Source organism: Rhinoderma darwinii, unplaced genomic scaffold, assembly GCF_050947455.1.
Source record: "Rhinoderma darwinii isolate aRhiDar2 unplaced genomic scaffold, aRhiDar2.hap1 Scaffold_4063, whole genome shotgun sequence".
Classification (NCBI taxonomy): Eukaryota; Metazoa; Chordata; class Amphibia; order Anura; family Rhinodermatidae; genus Rhinoderma; species Rhinoderma darwinii.
In genome coordinates this window covers 32,450-55,844 of record NW_027463646.1, presented here as the reverse complement: position 1 = coordinate 55,844, position 23,395 = coordinate 32,450, and the positions used below count along the sequence as shown (strand labels likewise).

At 49.9% G+C, this 23,395-nt stretch overlaps 1 protein-coding gene across 1 annotated transcript; it reads left to right on the top strand.

The window, feature by feature from the left end:
• Positions 1-444: 444 nt before the first annotated feature.
• On the top strand, positions 445-10,531 carry LOC142709080 (F-box/LRR-repeat protein 6-like; the record flags this gene model as incomplete). Its single annotated transcript, XM_075848449.1, has 7 exons — positions 445-508; positions 1,112-1,243; positions 1,308-1,415; positions 2,781-2,894; positions 8,751-8,979; positions 9,424-9,664; positions 9,731-10,531. Coding segments are annotated over 7 exons (1,033 nt in total), but the record flags the coding sequence as incomplete, so codon positions are not given.
• Positions 10,532-23,395: the final 12,864 nt, after the last annotated feature.

Genomic DNA, 23,395 nt, shown 5'->3' with positions numbered 1-23,395 from the left:
GCCGGTTTATTGTTCAACAAGTTATTAAGGGAAAGCGCGATATTTGTAGCATCTTCTGTTATTAGACCGGCGCCCGTCACATATATCTGCCTCGTTTTCCTGAGTTTTACATATAAGATGATAAACCAGCCTGTCTGCTATAGCTGAAGGTCCCCACAGCAGCACAGAGGATGTATTGTCCTTTCTGGTGATATCAGGATCCTCACAGCAGCACAGAGGATGTATTGTCCTGTCTGGTGATATCAGGATCCTCACAGCAGCACAGAGGATGTAATGTCCTGTCTGGTGATATCAGGGTCCTCACAGCAGCACAGAGGATGTATTGTCCTGTCTGGTGATATCAGGCTCCTCACAACAGCACAGAGGATGTAATGTCCTGTCTGGTGATATCAGGATCCTCACAGCAGCACAGAGGATGTACTGATTATAACCTCTCTCTTTCAGACTCTCTCTGGTCTCTGAGTTCTCTCTTCATCACTGGCATATTCACAACGTATTAGTCCTTCAGGTAACGTCCTGCAGCCCCCTCCTCACCCCGCAGCCCCCTCCTCACCCCGCAGCCCCCTCCTCACCCCGCAGCCCCTCTTCACCCCGCAGCCCCCTCCTCACCCTGCAGCCCCCTCCTCACCCGCAGCCCCCTCTTCACCCCGCAGCCCCCTCTTCACCCCGCAGCCCCCTCCTCACCCCGCAGCCCCCTCCTCACCCCGCAGCCCCCTCTTCACCCCGCAGCCCCCTCCTCACCCCGCAGCCACCTCCTCACCCTGCAGCCCCCTCCTCACCCTGCAGCCCCCACCTCACTCTCTCTCTATCCTCCTGTCTCTCTCTTTCCGCCTGCCTCTCTTTCCGCCTGCCTCTCTTTCCGCCTGCCTCTCTCTTTCCGCCTGTCTCTCTTTCCGCCTGTCTCTATCCTCCTGTCTCTCTCTCTCTTTCCGCCTGTCTCTCTCTTTCCGCCTGTCTCTCTCTTTCCGCCTGTCTCTATCCTCCTGTCTCTCTTTCCGCCTGTCTCTCTCTCTTTCTTTCCGCCTGTCTCTCTCTCTTTCTTTCCGCCTGTCTCTCTCTCTTTCCGCCTGTCTCTCTCGTGTCTCTCACACTCTGTGTCTGTCTCTTGCAGAATCTCTCTGTCTGGTGCCCGCTGCTGACCTCTCTGACGCTGTCTCACTGCAGTAAAGTGACGGCGGACGGTCTGAAGTCTGTGGGTGAGCGCTGCCCTCTCTTGACCGCCCTCAATCTGCAGAACTCTCAGGTAGGTGCTGTGGGGTGCGGGACGCTCTGCGCTGGGTGGATGTAACATGTGACTGTCTCCGCAGGTGGATAGTAATGCTGTGTCTCGCTTCCTGGGGGTGCGCGGTGCCGGCCTCCGCTTTTTGTATCTGTCCTTCAACACGCAAACCAGCGGCATCATAAACCTGCTGGCGGTGAGATACTACTGCCCCCTACAGGATCATCACTCCCATCTCCTCCCTATCATCCCCCAGCAAATATATCAATTATTTATATACAGAGGAACAATGGAAGTGACAAGATCAAGATTAGTTGTCACCCTGTATCCTGCCACTCAGCCCCCCACCCGTCACCCCGCCTCCTCCCCCCCACCCGTCACCCCGCCTCCTCCCCCCCTCCCGTCACCCCGCCTCCTACTTCCCTGTCACCCCGCCTCCTACTTCCCTGTCACCCCGCCTCCTACTCCCCCACCCACCCATCACCACACCTCCTACTCCCCCCCCACCCACCCGTCATCCCGCCTCCTACTCCCCCCCAAAGTCACCCCGCCTCCTACTCCCCCCACCCAGCCGTCACCCCGCCTCCTACTCCCCCCACCCAGCCGTCACCCCGCCTCCTACTCCCCCCACCCGTCACCCCGCCTCTTACTTCCCTGTCAGCCCGCCTCCTACTCTGTCACCCCGCCTCCTACTCTGTCACCCCGCCTCCTACTCCCTCCCCACCCAGCCGTCACCCCGCCTCCTACTCCCCCCACCCACCCGTCACCCCGCCTCCTACTCCCCCCACCCACCCGTCACCCCGCCTCCTACTCCCCTGTCACCCACCCGTCACCCCGCCTCCTACTCCCCTGTCACCCAGCCAACTACTCCCCTGTCACCACGCCCCCACCCGTCACCCCGCCTCCTACTTCCCCCCCCACCCATCACCCCGCCTCCTACTCCCCCCCCCACCCATCACCCCGCCTCCTACTCCCCCCCACCCCACCCCTACTCCTGTCGCTCCGCCCCCTACTCCCCTGTCGCTCCGCCCCCTACTCCCCTGTCACTCCGCCTCCTACTCCCCCCCCACACGTCAGCCGCCTCCTACTCCCCTGTCACCCCGCCTCCTACTCCCCTGTCACCCCGCCTCCTACTCCCCCCGTCACCCGTCACCCGCCTCCTACTCCCCTGTCACCCCGCCTCCTACTTCCCTGTCACCCCGCCTCCTACTCCTTTGTCACCACGCCCCCTACTCCCCTGTCACCCCGCCCCCTACTCCTCTGTCACTCCGCCCCCTACTCCCCTGTCACCCCGCCTCCTACTTCCCTGTAACCCCGCCACCTACTCCCCCCCCATCCATCTCCCCGCCTCCTACTCCCATCACCCCGCCTCCTACTCCCATCACCCCACCTCCTACTCCCCCACCCGTCACCCCGCCTCCTACTCCCCCCAACCCGCCTGCTACTCCTCCCCCCCACCCATCACCCCGCCTCCTACACCCCTGTCACCCCGCCACCTACCCCGTCACCCCGCCTCCTTCTTGCCACCCCCCTGTTTATCTGCCCTGTATTGTGTCTTTAGAGCGGCTCGTGTCCTGATCTGCGGGTCCTGGAGCTGAATAGAGGAATAAAGGATCACATAATGGATTTTCAAATCCCTGCCGAGAGGCTACAGGCCTCATGTCCAAACCTGGAGGTGAGAAGGGGCCGGACCCTCCCAAGGATCCTGCTGTAATGTGTATAAACCCCACTGAATATCCGCTGTATCTGCTCCTGGGTCACTACCACTATGGCCGCCCTGAATTGTAAACCTGCCAAACCAAAATCTGGAATGACCGTGCGGACTATAATAAGATAGGGACTATAAAAAGAGAGGGACTATAATAAGAGAGGGAGGATAATAAGAGAGGGACTATAATAAGAGATGGAGGATAATAAGAGAGGGACTATAATAAGAGAGGGAGTATAATAAGAGGGACTATAATAAGAGAGGGAGGATAATAAGAGAGGGACTATAATAAGAGACGGACTATAATAAGAGAGGGACTATAATAAGAGATGGACTATAATAAGAGACGGACTATAATAAGAGACGGACTATAATAAGAGAGGGACTATAATAAGAGACGGACTATAATAAGAGACGGACTATAATAAGAGACGGACTATAATAAGAGACGGACCATAATAAGAGAGGGACCATAATAAGAGAGGGACTATAATAAGAGAGGGAGGATAATAAGAGACGGACTATAATAAGAGAGAGACTATAATAAGAGAGGGACTATAATAAGAGAGGGACTATAATAAGAGAGGGACTATAATAAGAGACGGAGGATAATAAGAGAGGGACTATAATAAGAGACGGACTATAATAGACGGACTATAATAAGAGAAGGACTATAATAAGAGATGGAGCATAATAAGAGAGGGACTATAATAAGAGAGGGACTATAATAAGAGAGGGACTATAATAAGAGAGGGACTATAATAAGAGAGGGACTATAATAAGAGACGGACTATAATAAGAGACGGACTATAATAAGAGACGGACCATAATAAGAGAGGGACTATAATAAGAGATGGACTATAATAAGAGACGGACTATAATAAGAGACGGACTATAATAAGAGAGGGACTATAATAAGAGACGGACTATAATAAGAGACGGACTATAATAAGAGACGGACTATAATAAGAGACGGACCATAATAAGAGAGGGACCATAATAAGAGAGGGACTATAATAAGAGAGGGAGGATAATAAGAGACGGACTATAATAAGAGAGAGACTATAATAAGAGAGGGACTATAATAAGAGAGGGACTATAATAAGAGAGGGACTATAATAAGAGACGGAGGATAATAAGAGAGGGACTATAATAAGAGACGGACTATAATAGACGGACTATAATAAGAGAAGGACTATAATAAGAGATGGAGCATAATAAGAGAGGGACTATAATAAGAGAGGGACTATAATAAGAGAGGGACTATAATAAGAGAGGGACTATAATAAGAGAGGGACTATAATAAGAGACGGACTATAATAAGAGAAGGACTATAATAAGAGACGGACTATAATAAGAGATGGAGCATAATAAGAGAGGGACTATAATAAGAGAGGGACTATAATAAGAGAGGGACTATAATAAGAGATGGAGGATAATAAGAGACGGACTATAATAAGAAACGGACTATAATAAGAGAGGGACTATAATAAGAGATGGAGGATAATAAGAGAGGGACTATAATAAGAGAGGGACTATAATAAGAGGGACTATAATAAGAGACGGACTATAATAAAAGACGGACTATAGTAAAAGACGGACTATAATAAGAGATGGAGGATAATAAGAGGGACTATAATAAGAGAGGGACTATAATAAGAAACTGACTAATAAGAGAGGGACTATAATAAGAGATGGAGGATAATAAGAGAGGGACTATAATAAGAGAGGGACTATAATAAGAGACGGAGGATAATAAAAGACGGACTATAATAAGAGACGGAGGATAATAAGAGGGACTATAATAAGAGAGGGACTATAATAAGAAACTGACTAATAAGAGAGGGACTATAATAAGAGAGAGACTATAATAAGAGACGGAGGATAATAGAGGGACTATAATAAGAAACGGACTATAATAAGAGAGGGAGGATAATAAGAGAGGGACTATAATAAGAGATGGAGGATAATAAGAGAGGGACTATAATAAGAAAGGGACTATAATAAGAGACGGACTATAATAAGAGAGGGACTATAATAAGAAACGGACTATAATAAGAGAGGGACTATAATAAGAAACGGACTATAATAAGAGATGGAGGATAATAAGAGAGGGACTATAATAAAGGGACTATAATAAGAGAGGGACTATAATAAGAGATGAACTATAATAAGAGAGGGACTATAATAAGAGAGGGACTATAATAAGAGAGGGACTATAATAAGAGAGGGACTATAATAAGAGAGGGATTATAATAAGAGATGGACTATTCTAAGAGATGGACTATAATAAGAGAGGGACTATAATAAGAGATGGAGGATAATAAGAGAGGGACTATAATAAGAGACGGACTATGAAACCGCACCCTCATCCGTTTCTCTATCTCTACACCCTCATCCGTATCATCTCAATCTCTACACCCTCATCCGTATCTCCTCTATCTCTACACCCTCATCCGTATCATACACTGATCTCCCATCATACACTGATCTCCCATCATACACTGCTTTCTCACCAGTCACCAGCATACACTGATCTCCCATCATAGACTGATCTCCTATCATAGACTGATCTTCCATCATAGACTTATCTCCCATCATAGACTGATCTCCCATCATAGACTGACCTCCCATCATACACTGATCTCCCATCATACACTGCGTTCTCACCAGTCACCATCATAGACTGACCTCCCATCATACACTGATTTCCCATCATACACTGATTTCCCATCATACACTGCTTTCTCACCAGTCACCAGCATACCCTGATCTCCCATCATAGACTGATCTCCTATCATAGACTGATCTCCCATCATAGACTTATCTCCCATCATAGACTTATCTCCCATCATAGACTGATCTCCCATCATACACTGATCTCCCATCATACACTGATCTCCCATCATACACTGCGTTCTCATTAGTCACCATCATAGACTGACCTCCCATCATACACTGATCTCCCATCATACACTGCGTTCTCACCAGTCACCATCATAGACTGACCTCCCATCATACACTGATCTCCCATCATACACTGACCTCCCATCATACACTGATCTCCCATTATACGCTGATCTCCCATCATACACTGCATTCTCACCAGTCACCAGCATACACTGATCTCCCATCATAGACTGATCTCCCATCATAGACTGATCTCCCATCATACACTGATCTCCCATCATACACTGATCTCCCATCATACACTGCGTTCTCACCAGTCACCATCATAGACTGACCTCCCATCATACACTGATCTCCCATCATACACTGACCTCCCATCATACACTGATCTCCCATTATACGCTGATCTCCCATCATACACTGCGTTCTCACCAGTCACCAGCATACACTGATCTCCCATCATAGACTGATCTCCCATCATACACTGTGTTCTCATCAGTCACCAGCATACACTGATCTCCCATCATACACTGATCTCCCATCATACACTGCGTTCTCATCAGTCACCATCATAGACTGACCTCCCATCATACACTGCGTTCTCATCAGTCACCATCATAGACTGACCTCCAATCATACACTGATCTCCCATCATACACTGACCTCCCATCATACACTGATCTCCCATCATACACTGATCTCCCATCATACACTGATCTCCCATCATACACTGCGTTCTCATTAGTCACCATCATAGACTGACCTCCCATCATACACTGATCTCCCATCATACACTGACCTCCCATCATACACTGATCTCCCATCATACACTGATCTCCCATCATACACTGCGTTCTCATCAGTCACCATCATAGACTGACCTCCAATCATACACTGATCTCCCATCATACACTGACCTCCCATCATACACTGATTTCCCATCATACACTGATTTCCCATCATACACTGCTTTCTCACCAGTCACCAGCATACCCTGATCTCCCATCATAGACTGATCTCCTATCATAGACTGATCTCCCATCATAGACTTATCTCCCATCATAGACTTATCTCCCATCATAGACTGATCTCCCATCATACACTGATCTCCCATCATACACTGATCTCCCATCATACACTGCGTTCTCATTAGTCACCATCATAGACTGACCTCCCATCATACACTGATCTCCCATCATACACTGCGTTCTCACCAGTCACCATCATAGACTGACCTCCCATCATACACTGATCTCCCATCATACACTGACCTCCCATCATACACTGATCTCCCATTATACGCTGATCTCCCATCATACACTGCGTTCTCACCAGTCACCAGCATACACTGATCTCCCATCATAGACTGATCTCCCATCATACACTGATCTCCCATCATACACTGCGTTCTCACCAGTCACCATCATAGACTGACCTCCCATCATACACTGATCTCCCATCATACACTGACCTCCCATCATACACTGATCTCCCATTATACGCTGATCTCCCATCATACACTGCGTTCTCACCAGTCACCAGCATACACTGATCTCCCATCATAGACTGATCTCCCATCATACACTGTGTTCTCATCAGTCACCAGCATACACTGATCTCCCATCATACACTGATCTCCCATCATACACTGCGTTCTCATCAGTCACCATCATAGACTGACCTCCCATCATACACTGCGTTCTCATCAGTCACCATCATAGACTGACCTCCAATCATACACTGATCTCCCATCATACACTGACCTCCCATCATACACTGATCTCCCATCATACACTGATCTCCCATCATACACTGATCTCCCATCATACACTGCGTTCTCATTAGTCACCATCATAGACTGACCTACCATCATACACTGATCTCCCATCATACACTGACCTCCCATCATACACTGACCTCCCATCATACACTGATCTCCCATCATACACTGATCTCCCATCATACACTGCGTTCTCATTAGTCACCATCATAGACTGACCTCCCATCATACACTGATCTCCCATCATACACTGCGTTCTCACCAGTCACCATCATAGACTGACCTCCCATCATACACTGATCTCCCATCATACACTGACCTCCCATCATACACTGATCTCCCATTATACGCTGATCTCCCATCATACACTGCGTTCTCACCTGTCACCAGCATACACTGATCTCCCATCATAGACTGATCTCCCATCATAGACTGATCTCCCATCATACACTGTGTTCTCATCAGTCACCAGCATACACTGATCTCCCATCATACACTGATCTCCCATCATACACTGCGTTCTCATCAGTCACCATCATAGACTGACCTCCCATCATACACTGCGTTCTCATCAGTCACCATCATAGACTGACCTCCAATCATACACTGATCTCCCATCATACACTGACCTCCCATCATACACTGACCTCCCATCATACACTGATCTCCCATCATACACTGACCTCCCATCATACACTGATCTCCCATCATACACTGCGTTCTCACCAGTCACCATCATACTCTGATCTCCCATCATACACTGCATTCTCACCAGTCACTGATTTCCCATCATACACTGCACACTTCTCGGTCACTCACCCTAAGGTCTCATGCACACGACCGTGCTCGTAATTACGAGCACGGCCGGCCACGGGCAGCCGGCCGCTTTTGCGAGCCGTGCTCCCATTATAAAGCATAGCAGCATGGCCCGTAAAATGAAAAAATCGAACATGTTCTATTTTTTTAACGGCACGGGCACCTTCCCGTGAGAAAACGGGAAGGTGCCCGTGATTAACAGAAGTCTATAGGACCGGATTACGACCCGCAATAACGGGTGTTTTTACGGTCGTGTGCATGAGGCCTTAGGGATCCGGTTCCTCATCTTTGTGCCTCTTTTACCCCTTCATTCCCAGGTTCTGCGGCTGTTGAACCTCTTATTCAGGCTGAAGTCCAGGTCGTCCTTACCACGAGGTCCCGGCTTCTGCCATCTTCGGGAGCTGTGTCTCGCCACCAGCAGTTTTTCCTTCGTTAATGACGTTGTCTGCAAGATTCTTCTGAAAGACTCCACCAATCTGAAGGTGCTGGACCTGCGCGGCTGCTTCGGGGTGACCCCAGAGGGGATCAGTGACCTACCGTGTGCAGGTGAGGGAGCTCCTGTGTGTCCGCTCTGTCCTCACCGTCCTACTGATCATTATTATAAATCATGAGGAGAGGTTCTTACTGCCCCACAGAGCTGACACTCTTCCTGGAGCGGGGCATCGGATACTGAGCTGAATGATTGTAACTGAAGAGGCATCGCTACTTATTAATGACCCAGGAAGGGTTAATGCGCGCACCCTGCTCCCCCCACATGCAGTCACCCACCCAGATGTACAACCCCTCACTGTGTTTTCTGCGTTGCCTCGGGCTTTTCATGTTGCTCCAGATGTTGCATGCGGATGTTTGGCACAGACACTTGTACCCACTAGTGGAGCCTTGGCACCTGGTGGGCACTGTGCCCTCGGTTATACTGTTGTCACGTCGTCGTATAGCACGTTTCCTGCAGCCGCCCGTCCTGTCTCCACCTCACCCGTTATGTCCTTGCAGATCTGGAGCACCTTTACCTGGGCATGTACTGCTCCACAGAGACGCGCACACTGCCCTCTACTGGCTGCTCCCTTCTTACCAGCCGATGGTGGCACAGTCTGCAGGAGCTGGACCTGACCGGGCAGAACTTCAGTGACATGGAACTGAGCGAAGCCCTGGAAATCCTTTCCGGAGGTGGAACCAATTTCTCGCTGCAGTCCCTCTGCCTCGCAGGAACAAAAGTGCAGGCGGCTCCTGTCAGGTAATGACGTCATTCACAGCGCTGCCGTGTCTCCCCTCCCCCGCTCACACTGTGTTCTCTGTGCAGGGATATACTGACCAGCTGCCAGTCACTCATACACCTGGACCTCACCTCCTGCCGGAACATCCCGCGGGGCCTGAAGTCCGTTTTCCGCGGCCCGGAGAACATCCGCCAGTGTCTGAATACGTTATCCACCAGAATGCTGGAATAATTCAGCAGCGGTGACCGTTCACACTACACGACATTACAGAGACCACGTGGTAAAACCACGTTACAGAGACCACGTGGTAACACACGTTACAGAGACCACGTGGTAACACCATGTTACAGAGACCACGTGGTAACACCACGTTACAGAGACCACGTGGTAACACACGTTACAGAGACCACGTGGTAACACCATGTTACAGAGACCACGTGGTAACACCACGTTACAGAGACCACGTGGTAACACCACGTTACAGAGACCACGTGGTAACACCACGTTACAGAGACCACGTGGTAACACCACGTTACAGAGACCACGTGGTAACACATGTTACAGAGACCACGTGGTAACACACGTTACAGAGACCACGTGGTAACACCATGTTACAGAGACCACGTGGTAACACCACGTTACAGAGACCACGTGGTAACACCACGTTACAGAGACCACGTGGTAAAACACGTTACAGAGACCACGTGGTAACACATGTTACAGAGACCACGTGGTAACACACGTTACAGAGACCACGTGGTAACACACGTTACAGAGACCACGTGGTAACACCATGTTACAGAGACCACGTGGTGTTTAAAGAAATAGTTTTTGTTGTTTGGGAATAAGTTACAGTTTTATAAATAAAGTTATTGCAGTTTTCGTCACATTGTCTCAGTTTTTGTGTTTGTTTCCTTATGGCCACGTAATGACCTGCAGATGAACAGGGGGACCCCAGATACACTGTAACGAGCCCTATGTGAGCAGGACTAGCTCAGGACAAGTTCTCTGCCTCCAGAAGGAAGGAGGAATGTTGATGTTCACTGATAGCAAGCAGAGATCTTAACGTTTTAATTAAAACATAAAGTCTATTAGAAAACGTCAGAACTTTTCATTGTATGAAGATTTATCTACAAAAGATTGGACCGGCCGTTTACTGTGGAGACCCCACACAGACGTTTTATCCCCATGACAACACTTCCTGCCCCGTGTTATCATGGTGACATGACTTACAGTAACCAATCAGAACCCAGCTTTTAGTGTTCTAGCACAGCCTAGAAAAGGAAAGAGGCAATTTGATTGGTTGTTGTATTGCTCGCTGTCCCCAGGATAATACTGAGTTGCCTTGTCAAGGTGCAGGAAGAGTTGTCATGTGGATGTGAGCAGAGACGCTCTTCATGCCGGAGGCTGGATCATTCTGGTGCGCAGATCTTCTGGGAGTCCTTACACTAATAATCCACCGTTTGCTTGTCATGTCCTGATGGGGGTGAGGTCCGATGTGTTGAGGGTTATTGTAGATCCTGTTTCTAGAAGCTGGACCCAGCGCCTGTGCAGCAGCATTAGTTGCCACGCCACCCACATTGATCGCTCTTCAGGACCCGGATGGGGCACATATTAGATAATTGCATCCCCAGAGGAGTAACTCGGAGGTCCTGGGCCACAAAGCAAAATCTGTAACCGGGTCCGGAACTAGTGTGCGCCATTTCTAATACTGGTGTCTAATGTAGAAGAGAGGCCTTAGGACCCCCTTAGACACCAGGGCCCGGGTACGACTGCGCCCGCTACAGCTTCACCCCTGCCCATCCCAATTCCTCCTTCTGTAGCTCCTTGTAAGACTCCTCTCCAGCTCGGACAGGGTTATGTTCACACAGGGCGGCTACGCTGCGTAAAAGCCACAACGTATCCGCCGTGTGCGCTGCAGGGAATTCCAGCTGCAAAACCGCACCAAATTGTGCTACAGTTTTTCGGCCGGACTGTCCGCTGCGGAAAACTTCACACAAAAAAAATACTTACCACGGCGACACGTCCGTCATGACGCTCTGCAGTGACGTTTCATCCTGGTCACATGGAGGCCGGCCTGGATGAGGAAACACAGACTTCTGGGTGAGTTGAAGATTTTTATTCTGAGTTGCGTTTTCCGCCGCAAAAAAACGCAACATCCGCTGTTGTGGGTTTTGCCTCCCATTGAATTCAATGTGGAAATCCTGCAACAAATAAGCAGCGTTTACAACATACAAGTGACACCCCGCGGATTAAAAAACCACCGCAGATCAATATCCCCCGGGTGCCTGATACCAAGTGGGATGCAGCGCGGGTGTGTTGTGTGCCGGATGTCCAGGATTGTGTCGTAGGGTCCGGTCGCCATCCAGACAATGTTTACACCGGGCGCCCGGAAAAGTCCAGTTTTTGAGTGCTGGTATTTTTGCACAATATGAGTGCGGGCGCGGCCGGGGGACTTCGTACTTGGATTGAATGCTCCTCCTTGGACAGGCCGCCCAGCCCTACGAACATCATCAGCGTCACGTCAGCTTGTGGTATTTTTTTGTCAAGATTTGCGGAATAAACAGCAAATGCAGCAGATTTATGTACAGCCAAACCATGGCCGGAACTTTTGGGTGAAAAAGGTGAACGCCCGGATCTCGGCTTGTGTAGGATGGAGTAGACGGCAGTATGGCTGTGCCACCGTCTCGTCGGTCCTCACGTGATAGATCTCTTCCTTGCTGCGGTTATTAACGCTGGGACCTGTTTCTTTTGGGGTTTTTATATATATTGGTGTTCGGTGACGATCCTTTTGTCTTTCCAGCGGCTTGTTCTCATTTTGGACGTTACCTGTCGGCCGGATGTAGGAGATATTATCGCGCAGACTGGACAAGCGTCTTTCTCATTGTCGCACCACTGATGGTGGGAGAAGTTCTGCCTTTTCTTTAAGCATTATACAGTCTAATAACACAAGATCCCTCCACCAATCTAAGTTATGAGGAAAGATTAAAAGAATTAAACCTATTTAGCCTTGAAAAAAGACGACTAAGGGGGGACATGATTAACTTATATAAATATATGAATGGCACATACAAAAAATATGATGAAATCCTGTTCCATGTAAAACCCCATCAAAAAACAAGGGGGCGCTCCCTCCGTCTGGAGAAAAAAAGGTTCAACCTGCAGAGGCGACAAGCCTTCTTTACTGTAAGAGCGGTGAATTTATGGAATAGTCACCGCAGGAGCCGTCACAGCAGGGACAGTAGACACCGCAGGAGCCGTCACAGCAGGGACAGTAGACACCGCAGAAGCCGTCACAGCAGGGACAGTAGACACCGCAGAAGCCGTCACAGCAGGGACAGGAGACACCGCAGGAGCCGTCACAGCAGGGACAGTAGACACCGCAGGAGCCGTCACAGCAGGGACAGTAGACACCGCAGGAGCCGTCACAGCAGGGACAGGAGACACCGCAGGAGCCGTCACAGCAGGGACAGGAGATGCTGCAAAAAAGGGTTAGATAATTTCCTAGAACCAAAAAATATTCGCTCCTATGTGTAGAAATGTTTCCCTTCCCTTTTCCCGTCCCTTGGTTGAACTTGATGGACATGTGTCTTTTTTCAACCGTACTAACAATATAACTATATAACTATGTAACTATGTGACTATGTGACTATGTAACTATGTAACGATGTAACGATGTAACTATATAACGGTGTAACGGTGTAACTGTAACTGTATAACTGTGTAACTGTATAACTGTATAACTATATAACTATGTAACTATGTAACTATATAACTATATAACTATATAACTATATAACTATGTAACTATGTAGCTGTGTAACGATGTAACGATGTAACTATATAACTATGGGTAGTCCAGACAGTGGCCGCAGCTCTGATACAGATGGAGAAGGGTGCAGCAGGTAATGCCAGACGTGGCGGATGACACAGGTGCCGCATGTTGCGCCAGACGTGGCAAGTTCCTCTGGATGTGGCAGATGACAGGACGTGGCGGATTCCTCCAGACGTGGCAGATGACACAGGACGTGGCGGATTCCTCCGGGTGTGGCAGATGACACAGGACGTGGCGGATTCCTCCGGGCGTGGCAGATGACACAGGTCGTGGCGGATTCCTCCGGACGTGGCAGATGTCACAGGACGTGGCGGATTCCTCCGGTGGTGGCAGATGACACAGGACGTGGCGGATTCCTCCGGACGTGGCAGATGACACAGGACGGGGCACGACTCCGACACTAGTTCTCACAGGAAGAAGAACAGAATGAAATACAGGAACAGGTAACAAGGCACGGGTAACAACTGGAACGGGAAACACTAAGGGACTATTTGCAAGACAGACTGGGAAAACTATCAACGCTCAGGCAAGGATCAGAAGGCCTGGAGCCTTCTTATAGACCAGGAAATCATGGCAGTTGATCATGACTATTTCCTTTGTGCGCGCGCTGGCCCTTTATGGCCGGGCACGAGCGTGTGCGTGCACTCTTCGAGACACAGCAGACTGGAGCGGAAGTGAGCTCTGGCGTCTCCTAGGAAGGAGATGGGGACCAGCGCTCACGGATCCATGGCTGCGGGCGTCGGGAAGTGAGTAAACCCGAAGGCCCGTGGCCATGGACGCTACAGACCCTGGGATCTGTTGTGGATGACTCTGGGGTACATTGTGGATGACTCTGGGGTACATTGTGGATGACTCTGGGGTACATTCTGGATGACTCTGAGGTACATTCTTGATGACTCTGGGGTATGTTGCGGATGACTCTGGGGCACGTTGTGGATGACTCTGGGGCACATTGTGGATGACTCTGGGGTATGTTGAATACAGGACATGGCGGATTCCTTCGGACGTGGCAGGTGACACAGGACGTGGCGGATTCCTCCGGACGTAACAGATGACACAGGACATGGCGGATTCCTCTGGACATGGCAGATGACACAGGACGTGGCACGAATCCGACACTACTTGGCACAGGAAGAAGAACAGCACGGGATACAGGAACAGGTAACAAGGCAGGGGTAACAACTGGAATGGGAAACACTAAGGGATCATTTGCAAGACAGACTGGGAAAACTAACAACGCTCAGGCAAGGATCATAAGGCCTGGAGCCTTCGTATAGCCCAGGAAATCATGGCAGTTGATTATTTCCTTTGTGCGTGCACTGGCCCTTTATGGCCGGGCACGAGCGTGTGCGCGCACCCTAAGGGACACAGCAGACCGGAGCGGAAGTGAGCGCTGGCGTCTCCTAGGACGGAGATGGGGACCAGCGCTCACGGATCCATGGCTTCGGGCGTCAGGAGGTGAGTAAACCCGACGGCCCGTGGCCATGGACGTTACAGACCCTGGGATCTGTTGTGGATGACTCTGGGGTACATTGTGGATGACTCTGTGGTACATTCTGGATGACTCTGGGATATGTTGTGGATGACTCTGGGGTACATTGTGGATGTCTCTGGGGTACATTCTGGATGACTCTGGGATATGTTGTGGATGACTCTGGGGTACATTGTGGATGTCTCTGGGGTACGTTGTGGATGACTCTGTGGTATGTTGTGGATGCCTCTGGGGCATGTTGTGGATGACTCTGGGGCATGTTGTGGATGACTCTGGGGCATGTTGTGGATGACTCTGGGTTATGTTGTGGATGACTCTGGGGTATGTTGTGGATGACCCTGGGATATGTTTTGGATGACTCTGTGGTACGTTGTGGATGACTCTGGGACACATTGTGGGTGACTCTGGGGTACATTGTGGATGACTCTGGGGTATGCTGTGGATGACTCTGGGGTACATTGTGGATGACTCTGGGGCTCGTTGTGGATGACGGGCACGTTGTGGATGTCTCTGGGGCACGTTGTGGATGACTCTGGGGCACGTTGTGGATGACTCTGGGGCACGTTGTGGATGACTCTGGGGCACGTTGTGGATGACTCTGAGTTTTGTTGTGGATGACTCTGGGGTATGTTGTGGATGCCTCTGGGGCAGGTTGTGGATGACTCTGGGTTATGTTGTGGATGACACTGGAACACCTTGTGGATGACTCTGGGGCACGTTGTGGATGACTCTGGGATCTGTTGTGGATGACTCTGGGGTACATTGTGGATGGCTCTGTGGTACATTCTGGATGACTCTGGGGTATGTTGTGGATGACTCTGGGGTACATTGTGGATGACTCTGTGGTATGTTGTGGATGCCTCTGGGGCATGTTGTGGATGACTCTGGGGCATGTTGTGGATGACTCTGGGGTATGTTCTGGATGACCCTGGGATATGTTTTGGATGATTCTGTGGTACGTTGTGGATGACTCTGGGACACATTGTGGGTGACTCTGGGGTACATTGTGGATGACTCTAGGGTATGTTATGGATGACTCTGGGGCACGTTGTGGATGACTGGGGCACGTTGTGGATGTCTCTGGGGCACGTTGTGGATGACTCTGGGGCACGTTGTGGATGCCTCTGGGGCATGTTGTGGATGACTCTGGGTTATGTTGTGGATGACTCTGGGGTACATTGTGGATGTCTCTGGGGTACGTTGTGGATGACTCTGTGGTATGTTGTGGATGCCTCTGGGGCAGGTTGTGGATGACTGGGGTACATTGTGGATGACTCTGGGGTACATTGTGGATGACTCTGGGGCTCGTTGTGGATGACTGGGGCACGTTGTGGATGTCTCTGGGGCACGTTGTGGATGACTCTGGGATCTGTTGTGGATGACTCTGGGGTACATTGTGGATGACTCTGTGGTACATTCTGGATGACTCTGGGGTATGTTGTGGATGACTCTGGGGTACATTGTGGATGTCTCTGGGGCATGATGTGGATGACTCTGGGGTATGTTGTGGATGACCCTGAGATATGTTTTGGATGATTCTGTGGTACGTTGTGGATGACTCTGGGACACATTGTGGGTGACTCTGGGGTACATTGTGGATGACTTTGGGGTATGTTGTGGATGACTCTGGAGTACATTGTGGATGACTCTGGGGCTCGTTGTGGATGACTGGGGCTTGTTGTGGATGACTGGGGCTTGTTGTGGATGACTCTGGGGTATGTTGTGGATGACTGTGGGAAATGTTTTGGATGACTCTGGGGCGCATTGTGGTTGACTCTGGGGTATGTTGTGGATGACTCTGGGGCACGTTGTGGATGACTCTGGGGTACTTTGTGGATGACTCTGGAGTACATTGTGGATGACTCTGGGGTACGTTGTGGATGACTTTGGAGTATGTTGTGGATGACCCTGGAGTACGTTGTGGATGACCCTGGAGTACGTTGTGGATGACTCTGGAGTACATTGTGGATGACTCTGGGGTACGTTGTGGATGACTCTGGGGTATGTTGTGGATGACTTTGGGGTACATTGTGGATGACCCTGGAGTACGTTGTGGATGACTCTGGGGTACATTGTGGATTATTCTGGGATCTGTTGTGGATGACTCTGGGGTACATTGCGGATGGCACGAATCCGACACTACTTGGCACAGGAAGAAGAACAGCACGGGATACAGGAACAGGTAACAAGGCAGGGGTAACAACTGGAATGGGAAACACTAAGGGACCATTTGCAAGACAGACTGGGAAAACTAACAATGCTCAGGCAAGGATCATAAGGCCTGGAGCCTTCGTATAGCCCAGGAAATCATGGCAGTTGATGATTATTTCCTTTGTGCGTGCGCTGGCCCTTTATGGCCGGGCACGAGCTTGTGCGCGCACCCTAAGGGACACAGCAGACCGGAGCGGAAGTGAGCGCTGGCGTCTCCTAGGAAGGAGATGGGGACCAGCGCTCACGGATCCATGGCTTCGGCCATCAGGAGGTGAGTAAACCCGACGGCCCGTGGCCATGGACGTTACAGAACCTGGGATCTGTTGTGGATGACTCTGGGGTACATTGTGGATGACTCTGTGGTACATTCTGGATAACTCTGGGATATGTTGTGGATGACTCTGGGGTACATTGTGGATGTCTCTGGGGTACGTTGTGGATGACTCTGTGGTATGTTGTGGATGCTTCTGGGGCATGTTGTGGATGACTCTGGGTTATGTTGTGGATGACTCTGGGTTATGTTGTGGATGACTCTGGGGCATGTTGTGGATGACTCTGGGGTATGTTGTGGATGACCCTGGGATATGTTGTGGATGACTCTGGGACACATTGTGGGTGACTCTGGGGTACATTGTGGATGACTCTGGGGTATGTTGTGGATGACTCTGGGGTACATTGTGGATGACTCTGGGGCTCGTTGTGGATGACTGGGGCACGTTGTGGATGTCTCTGGGGCACGTTGTGGATGACTCTGAATTTTGTTGTGGATGCCTCTGGGGCAGGTTGTGGATGACTCTGGGTTATGTTGTGGATGACACTGGAACACGTTGTGGATGACTCTGGGGCACGTTGTGGATGACTCTGGGATCTGTTGTGGATGACTCTGGGGTACATTGTGGATGACTTTGGGGTACATTGTGGATGACTCTGGGGTACATTGTGGATGACTCTGGGGTACATTGTGGATGACTCTGGGGCTCGTTGTGGATGACTGGGGCACGTTGTGGATGTCTCTGGGGCAAATTGTGGATGACTCTGGGGCACGTTGCGGATGACTGGGGCACGTTGTGGATGACTCTGGGGTACATTATGGATGACTCTGTGGTACATTCTGGATGACTCTGTGGTACATTCTGGATGACTCTGGGGTATGTTGTGGATGACTCTGGGGTACATTGTGGATGATTCTGTGGTACGTTGTGGATGACTCTGGGACACATTGTGGGTGACTCTGGGGTACATTGTGGATGACTCTGGGGTATGTTGTGGATGACTCTGGAGTACATTGTGGATGACTCTGGGGCTCGTTGTGGATGACTGGGGCTTGTTGTGGATGACTCTGGGGTATGTTGTGGATGACCGTGGGAAATGTTTTGGTTGCCTTTGGGTCGCATTGTGGTTGACTCTGGGGTATGTTGTGGATGACTCTGGGGCACGTTGTGGATGACTCTGGGGTACTTTGTGGATGACTCTGGAGTACATTGTGGATGACTCTAGGGTACGTTGTGGATGACTTTGGAGTATGTTGTGGATGACCCTGGAGTACGTTGTGGATGACTCTGGAGTACGTTGTGGGTTACCCTGGAGTACATTGTGGATGACTCTGGGGTACGTTGTGGATGACTCTGGGGTATGTTGTGGATGACTTTGGGGTATGTTGTGGATTACTCGGGGGTACGTTGTGGATGACTCTGGGGTACATTGTAGATGACCCTGGAGTACGTTGTGGATGACTCTGGGGTACATTGTGGATTATTCTGGGATCTGTTGTGGATGACTCTGGGGTACATTGTGGATTACTCTGGGATACGTTGTGGATCACTCTGGGGTAAGTTGTGGATGACTCTAGGATCTGTTGTGGATGACTCTGGGGTACATTGTGGATGACTCTGGGGCACGTTGTGGATGACTAGGGTACATTGTAGATGACTCTGGGGTAAGTTGTGGATGACGGGTATGTTGTGGATGACTCTGGGGTATGTTGTGGATGACTCTGGGGTACGTTGTGGATGCCTCTGGTATGTTGTCGATGACTCTGGGGTACGTTGTTGATGACTCTGGAGTAATTGTGGATGACTCTGGGGTACGTTGTGGATGAGATTGGCGTATTTTGTGGATGACCGTGGGATATGTTTTGGATGACTCTGGGGCGCATTGTAGTTGACTCTGGGGTATGTTGTGGATGACTCTGGGGCACGTTGGGGATGACTCTGTGGTACGTTGTGGATGACTCTGGGCTACATTGTGGATGACTTTGGGGTATGTTGTGGATGACCGTGGGATATGTTTTGGATGACTATGGGGCGCATTGTGGTTGACTCTGGAATAAGTTGTGGATGACTCTGGGGCACGTTGTGGATGACTCTGGGATCTGTTGTGGATGACTCTGGGGTACATTGTGGATGACTTTGGGGTATGTTGTGGATGACTCGGGTACATTGTGGATGACTCTGGGGTACATTGTGGATGACTCTGGGGTACATTGTGGATGACTCTGGGGCTCGTTGTGGATGACTGGGGCACGTTGTGGATGTCTCTGGGGCAAATTGTGGATGACTCTGGGGCACGTTGCGGATGACTCTGGGGCACGTTGTGGATGACTCTGAGTTTTGTTGTGGATGACTCTGGGTTATGTTGTAGATGACACTGGAACACGTTGTGGATGACTCTGGGGCACGTTGTGGATGACTCTGGGATCTGTTGTGGATGACTCTGGGGTACATTATGGATGACTCTGTGGTACATTCTGGATGACTCTGGGGTATGTTGTGGATGACTCTGGGGCACGTTGTGGATGACTCTAGGGTACATTGTAGATGACTCTGGGGTAAGTTGTGGATGACTCTGGGGTATGTTGTGGATGACTCTGGGGTATGTTGTGGATGACTCTGGGGTACGTTGTGGATGCCTCTGGTATGTTGTCGATGACTCTGGGGTACGTTGTTGATGACTCTGGAGTAATTGTGGATGACTCTGGGGTACGTTGTGGATGAGATTGGCGTATTTTGTGGATGACCGTGGGATATGTTTTGGATGACTCTGGGGCGCATTGTGGTTTACTCTGGGGTATGTTGTGGATGACTCTGGGGCACGTTGGGGATGACTCTGTGGTACGTTGTGGATAACTCTGGGGTACATTGTGGATGACTCTGGGGTATGTTGTGGATGACCGTGGGATATGTTTTGGATGACTATGGGGCGCATTGTGGTTGACCCTGGGGTATGTTGTGGATGACTCTGGGGCATGTTGTAGATGACTCTGGGGTACAGTACATTGTGGATGACTCTGGGGTACGTTGTGGATGACTCTGGAGTACATTGTGGATGACTCCAGGTCTTCATTTGCCTCGTATGTGGTCCTGCATGAGTAGAAACTCATCCTCCTGGTTTATTCGTACAGTGTCTATGTCCTCCCAGGGCCCCACGGTCACATTAATGTCTGCTTGAGGAGATTACATGAGGGGACCATTACAGGCCAGGGCACATGTGGGTGCAGCCATCTGAAGCTTCTCAGGGTAATAACATCTTGTAGTCACATCTGCTTCCCAGTCCTCATGTGCAGCCCCCACATTGTGAATAACATCTTACACTGGTTCTAGTAAGTGCAGGACCATCCGAGCCCAGGGGTGGGGAGGGGGCAATGTGGAAATAAAAAAAGCAGTATGCTCCGGGGGGGGGGGGAGAGTATCGCATTGGAACCCAGTTTTTGTGGGGACCACAGGGGGCAGTATTGGATGGGATCACAATTATTAGTGGGGTGGAAAGTTGGAGGTACACTAGTTTTATCATGGTCTTTAGGGCATTATTGAGGTTTAATGGTTATATAGTTGTTGTTAGTACGGCAGTTGTGTCTTTTCAGTATTTGGATCAGGGGGTCATTAGTGCATATCCATTCATGGTTCCAGGTTGCTCGGATGTAACTAGTAGTTGTAAAGATCAGCGGGGAAGGTTGGGTGTGGTTGACCATTAGAGTTTGGTGAAGACTCTGACCCATCTTCAGTACCAGTGGTAGAGCTGCACGTATCATACAATTTATAACCTGTGGATATCAATGGTAGAGATGACTTTACCTCTGGAATTTCATAGTGCCGCTAGTGCTACAAGGTCCAGAGGTTTGGACAAAATGGCCCTTAAGCTGTAGCAGAATACATGCAAGCCATCTGTAGTTGTAACAATAACTTCAGGGGATGATCGTGGTGATGATGATAGTGATCATGACAATGGTGGTAATGACGCTGGTGGTGGTGATGATGATGGTGGTGTTGATGATGGTGGTGTTGGTGGTGTTGATGATGATGGTGGTGGTGATGATGATGGTGGTGATGATGATGGTGTTGATGATGATGGTGGTGGTGATGATGATGTTGGTGGTGATAATGATGGGGGTGATGATGACAATGGTTGTGATGATGATGGTGATGACGACGATGATGATGATGGTGATGACGACGGTGATGATGGTGGTGATGATGACGCTGGTGATGATGACGCTGGTGATGACGACGATGGTGATGACGACGATGGTGATGACGACGATGGTGATAATGACGATGGTGGTGATGATCATGGTAGTAATGATGATGGTGGTGATGACGATGGTGGTGATGATGGTGGTGTTGGTGATGATGATGATAGTGGTGATGACGATGCTGGTGATGATGATGGTGGTGATGATGATGATGATGGTGGGGATGACGATGGTGGTGATGATGATGGTGGTGATGATGATGATGGTGGTGGTGATGATGATGGTAGTGGTGATGACGATGCGGGTGATGATGATGGTGGTGACACTCTGCACAGAGTTGTATCTGCTAGTATTAGTAGATTAGAGGACCCTCACCATGCCCCTGTTGAAGGCTATCAGGACATGTTGCATTATTATACAGGTTGTGTCTGATAGGGGAGGTAGACATCGGCCTTGTTGTGGGTAGTAGTCTGTGCAGTCCAGTAGCAATATACTGTAGGTGAGTTCACCAATGTCAGGCCTAGTATATACTACATTTTACATCATTATTTCCTCTCTTCAGCCCTATCTATGAGGAGAATACTAAGTCCTCTCCTTGTGCAGTCAGCAATCAGTGATAAGTGGACACATGACAGGTCCAGACCCCACAGATATCCCGGTGGTGTGCGGAGGGCATCAGTACCACTTCTACTGTAAAGAATGCCTATGGACTGACCTCTTGAGCCATGGATCCAACTCCTGGGAATATACAATGGTCATATCAGAGAGCCTGGAGAACAGGAGACGTGCGGTGGTGGCCAGAAATACACAATGGAACAAGGGCCAAGACAAAGGCAACAAGGTTTGGAGGGATCTCCCCCTCCAAGAAGCGCCTTTTCTCCCTAGGGCTCATTTCCCCTTCTGTTTTCCAGAGAAAATCCGACTGCAGAGATAAGAAAGAAGAGCTGAGCAGCAGTAATAAAGATCTGGTGCACCCCTGGGAATTCTGGCCGATTGTACCAGGCGGCCCGCAGTCGCAGCTGATCACAGCCCTTTACATGGAACAGCTGGAGTGGAAAGTCTTCACACATTGTGAGCCCTGAACCAGGAAGGTAGAAGAGAAGACGTCTAGGAAAGGAGGGATGGAGAGCGGATGACGGCTCTAATGAGGGAGAGAAAGAAGGAGGAGCGGAGAGACAAGCCCGGAGAGAAGGAATGATGCAGAATTGATGAACAGAGACAGAAATAGCCAGAGACTGCCAATGATACAGAGCAAGCGGCATGAGACAACCACGAAACAAGGCAGGAGAGACAGCTGGGATAAAGCCAGAGATCTGAGGATACAGTGTGAGACACAGCACAGATAAAAGCCCAGGTCTATGAGACAGTCAGCACTCAAAAGAAGGTGTGTGAGACCTCCATCATACAGAGCAGGGTGAAGGAGACCTCCACAACATAGAACAGGGAAAGAGAAACCTCGATAATACAGTCCAGCCTGAATGAGACCTCCATCATATTGAACAGGAGAAGTGAGACCACCACGACACTGACCAAGGGAAGTAAAACCTTCACAGCAAAGACCAGGGTGAATGAGACCTCCATAAGACTGACGAAGGTGAATGAGACCCCAACATCACAGACCAGGCTCTACAAGACTGCCATAAAACCGACCCGGGTGAATGAGACCTCCACATCACAGCCCACGGTGTGCAAAGCGGCCAGAGGAACACACAGCTGGAGAGAAATGCAGAAGCTTCTGGGAGCTG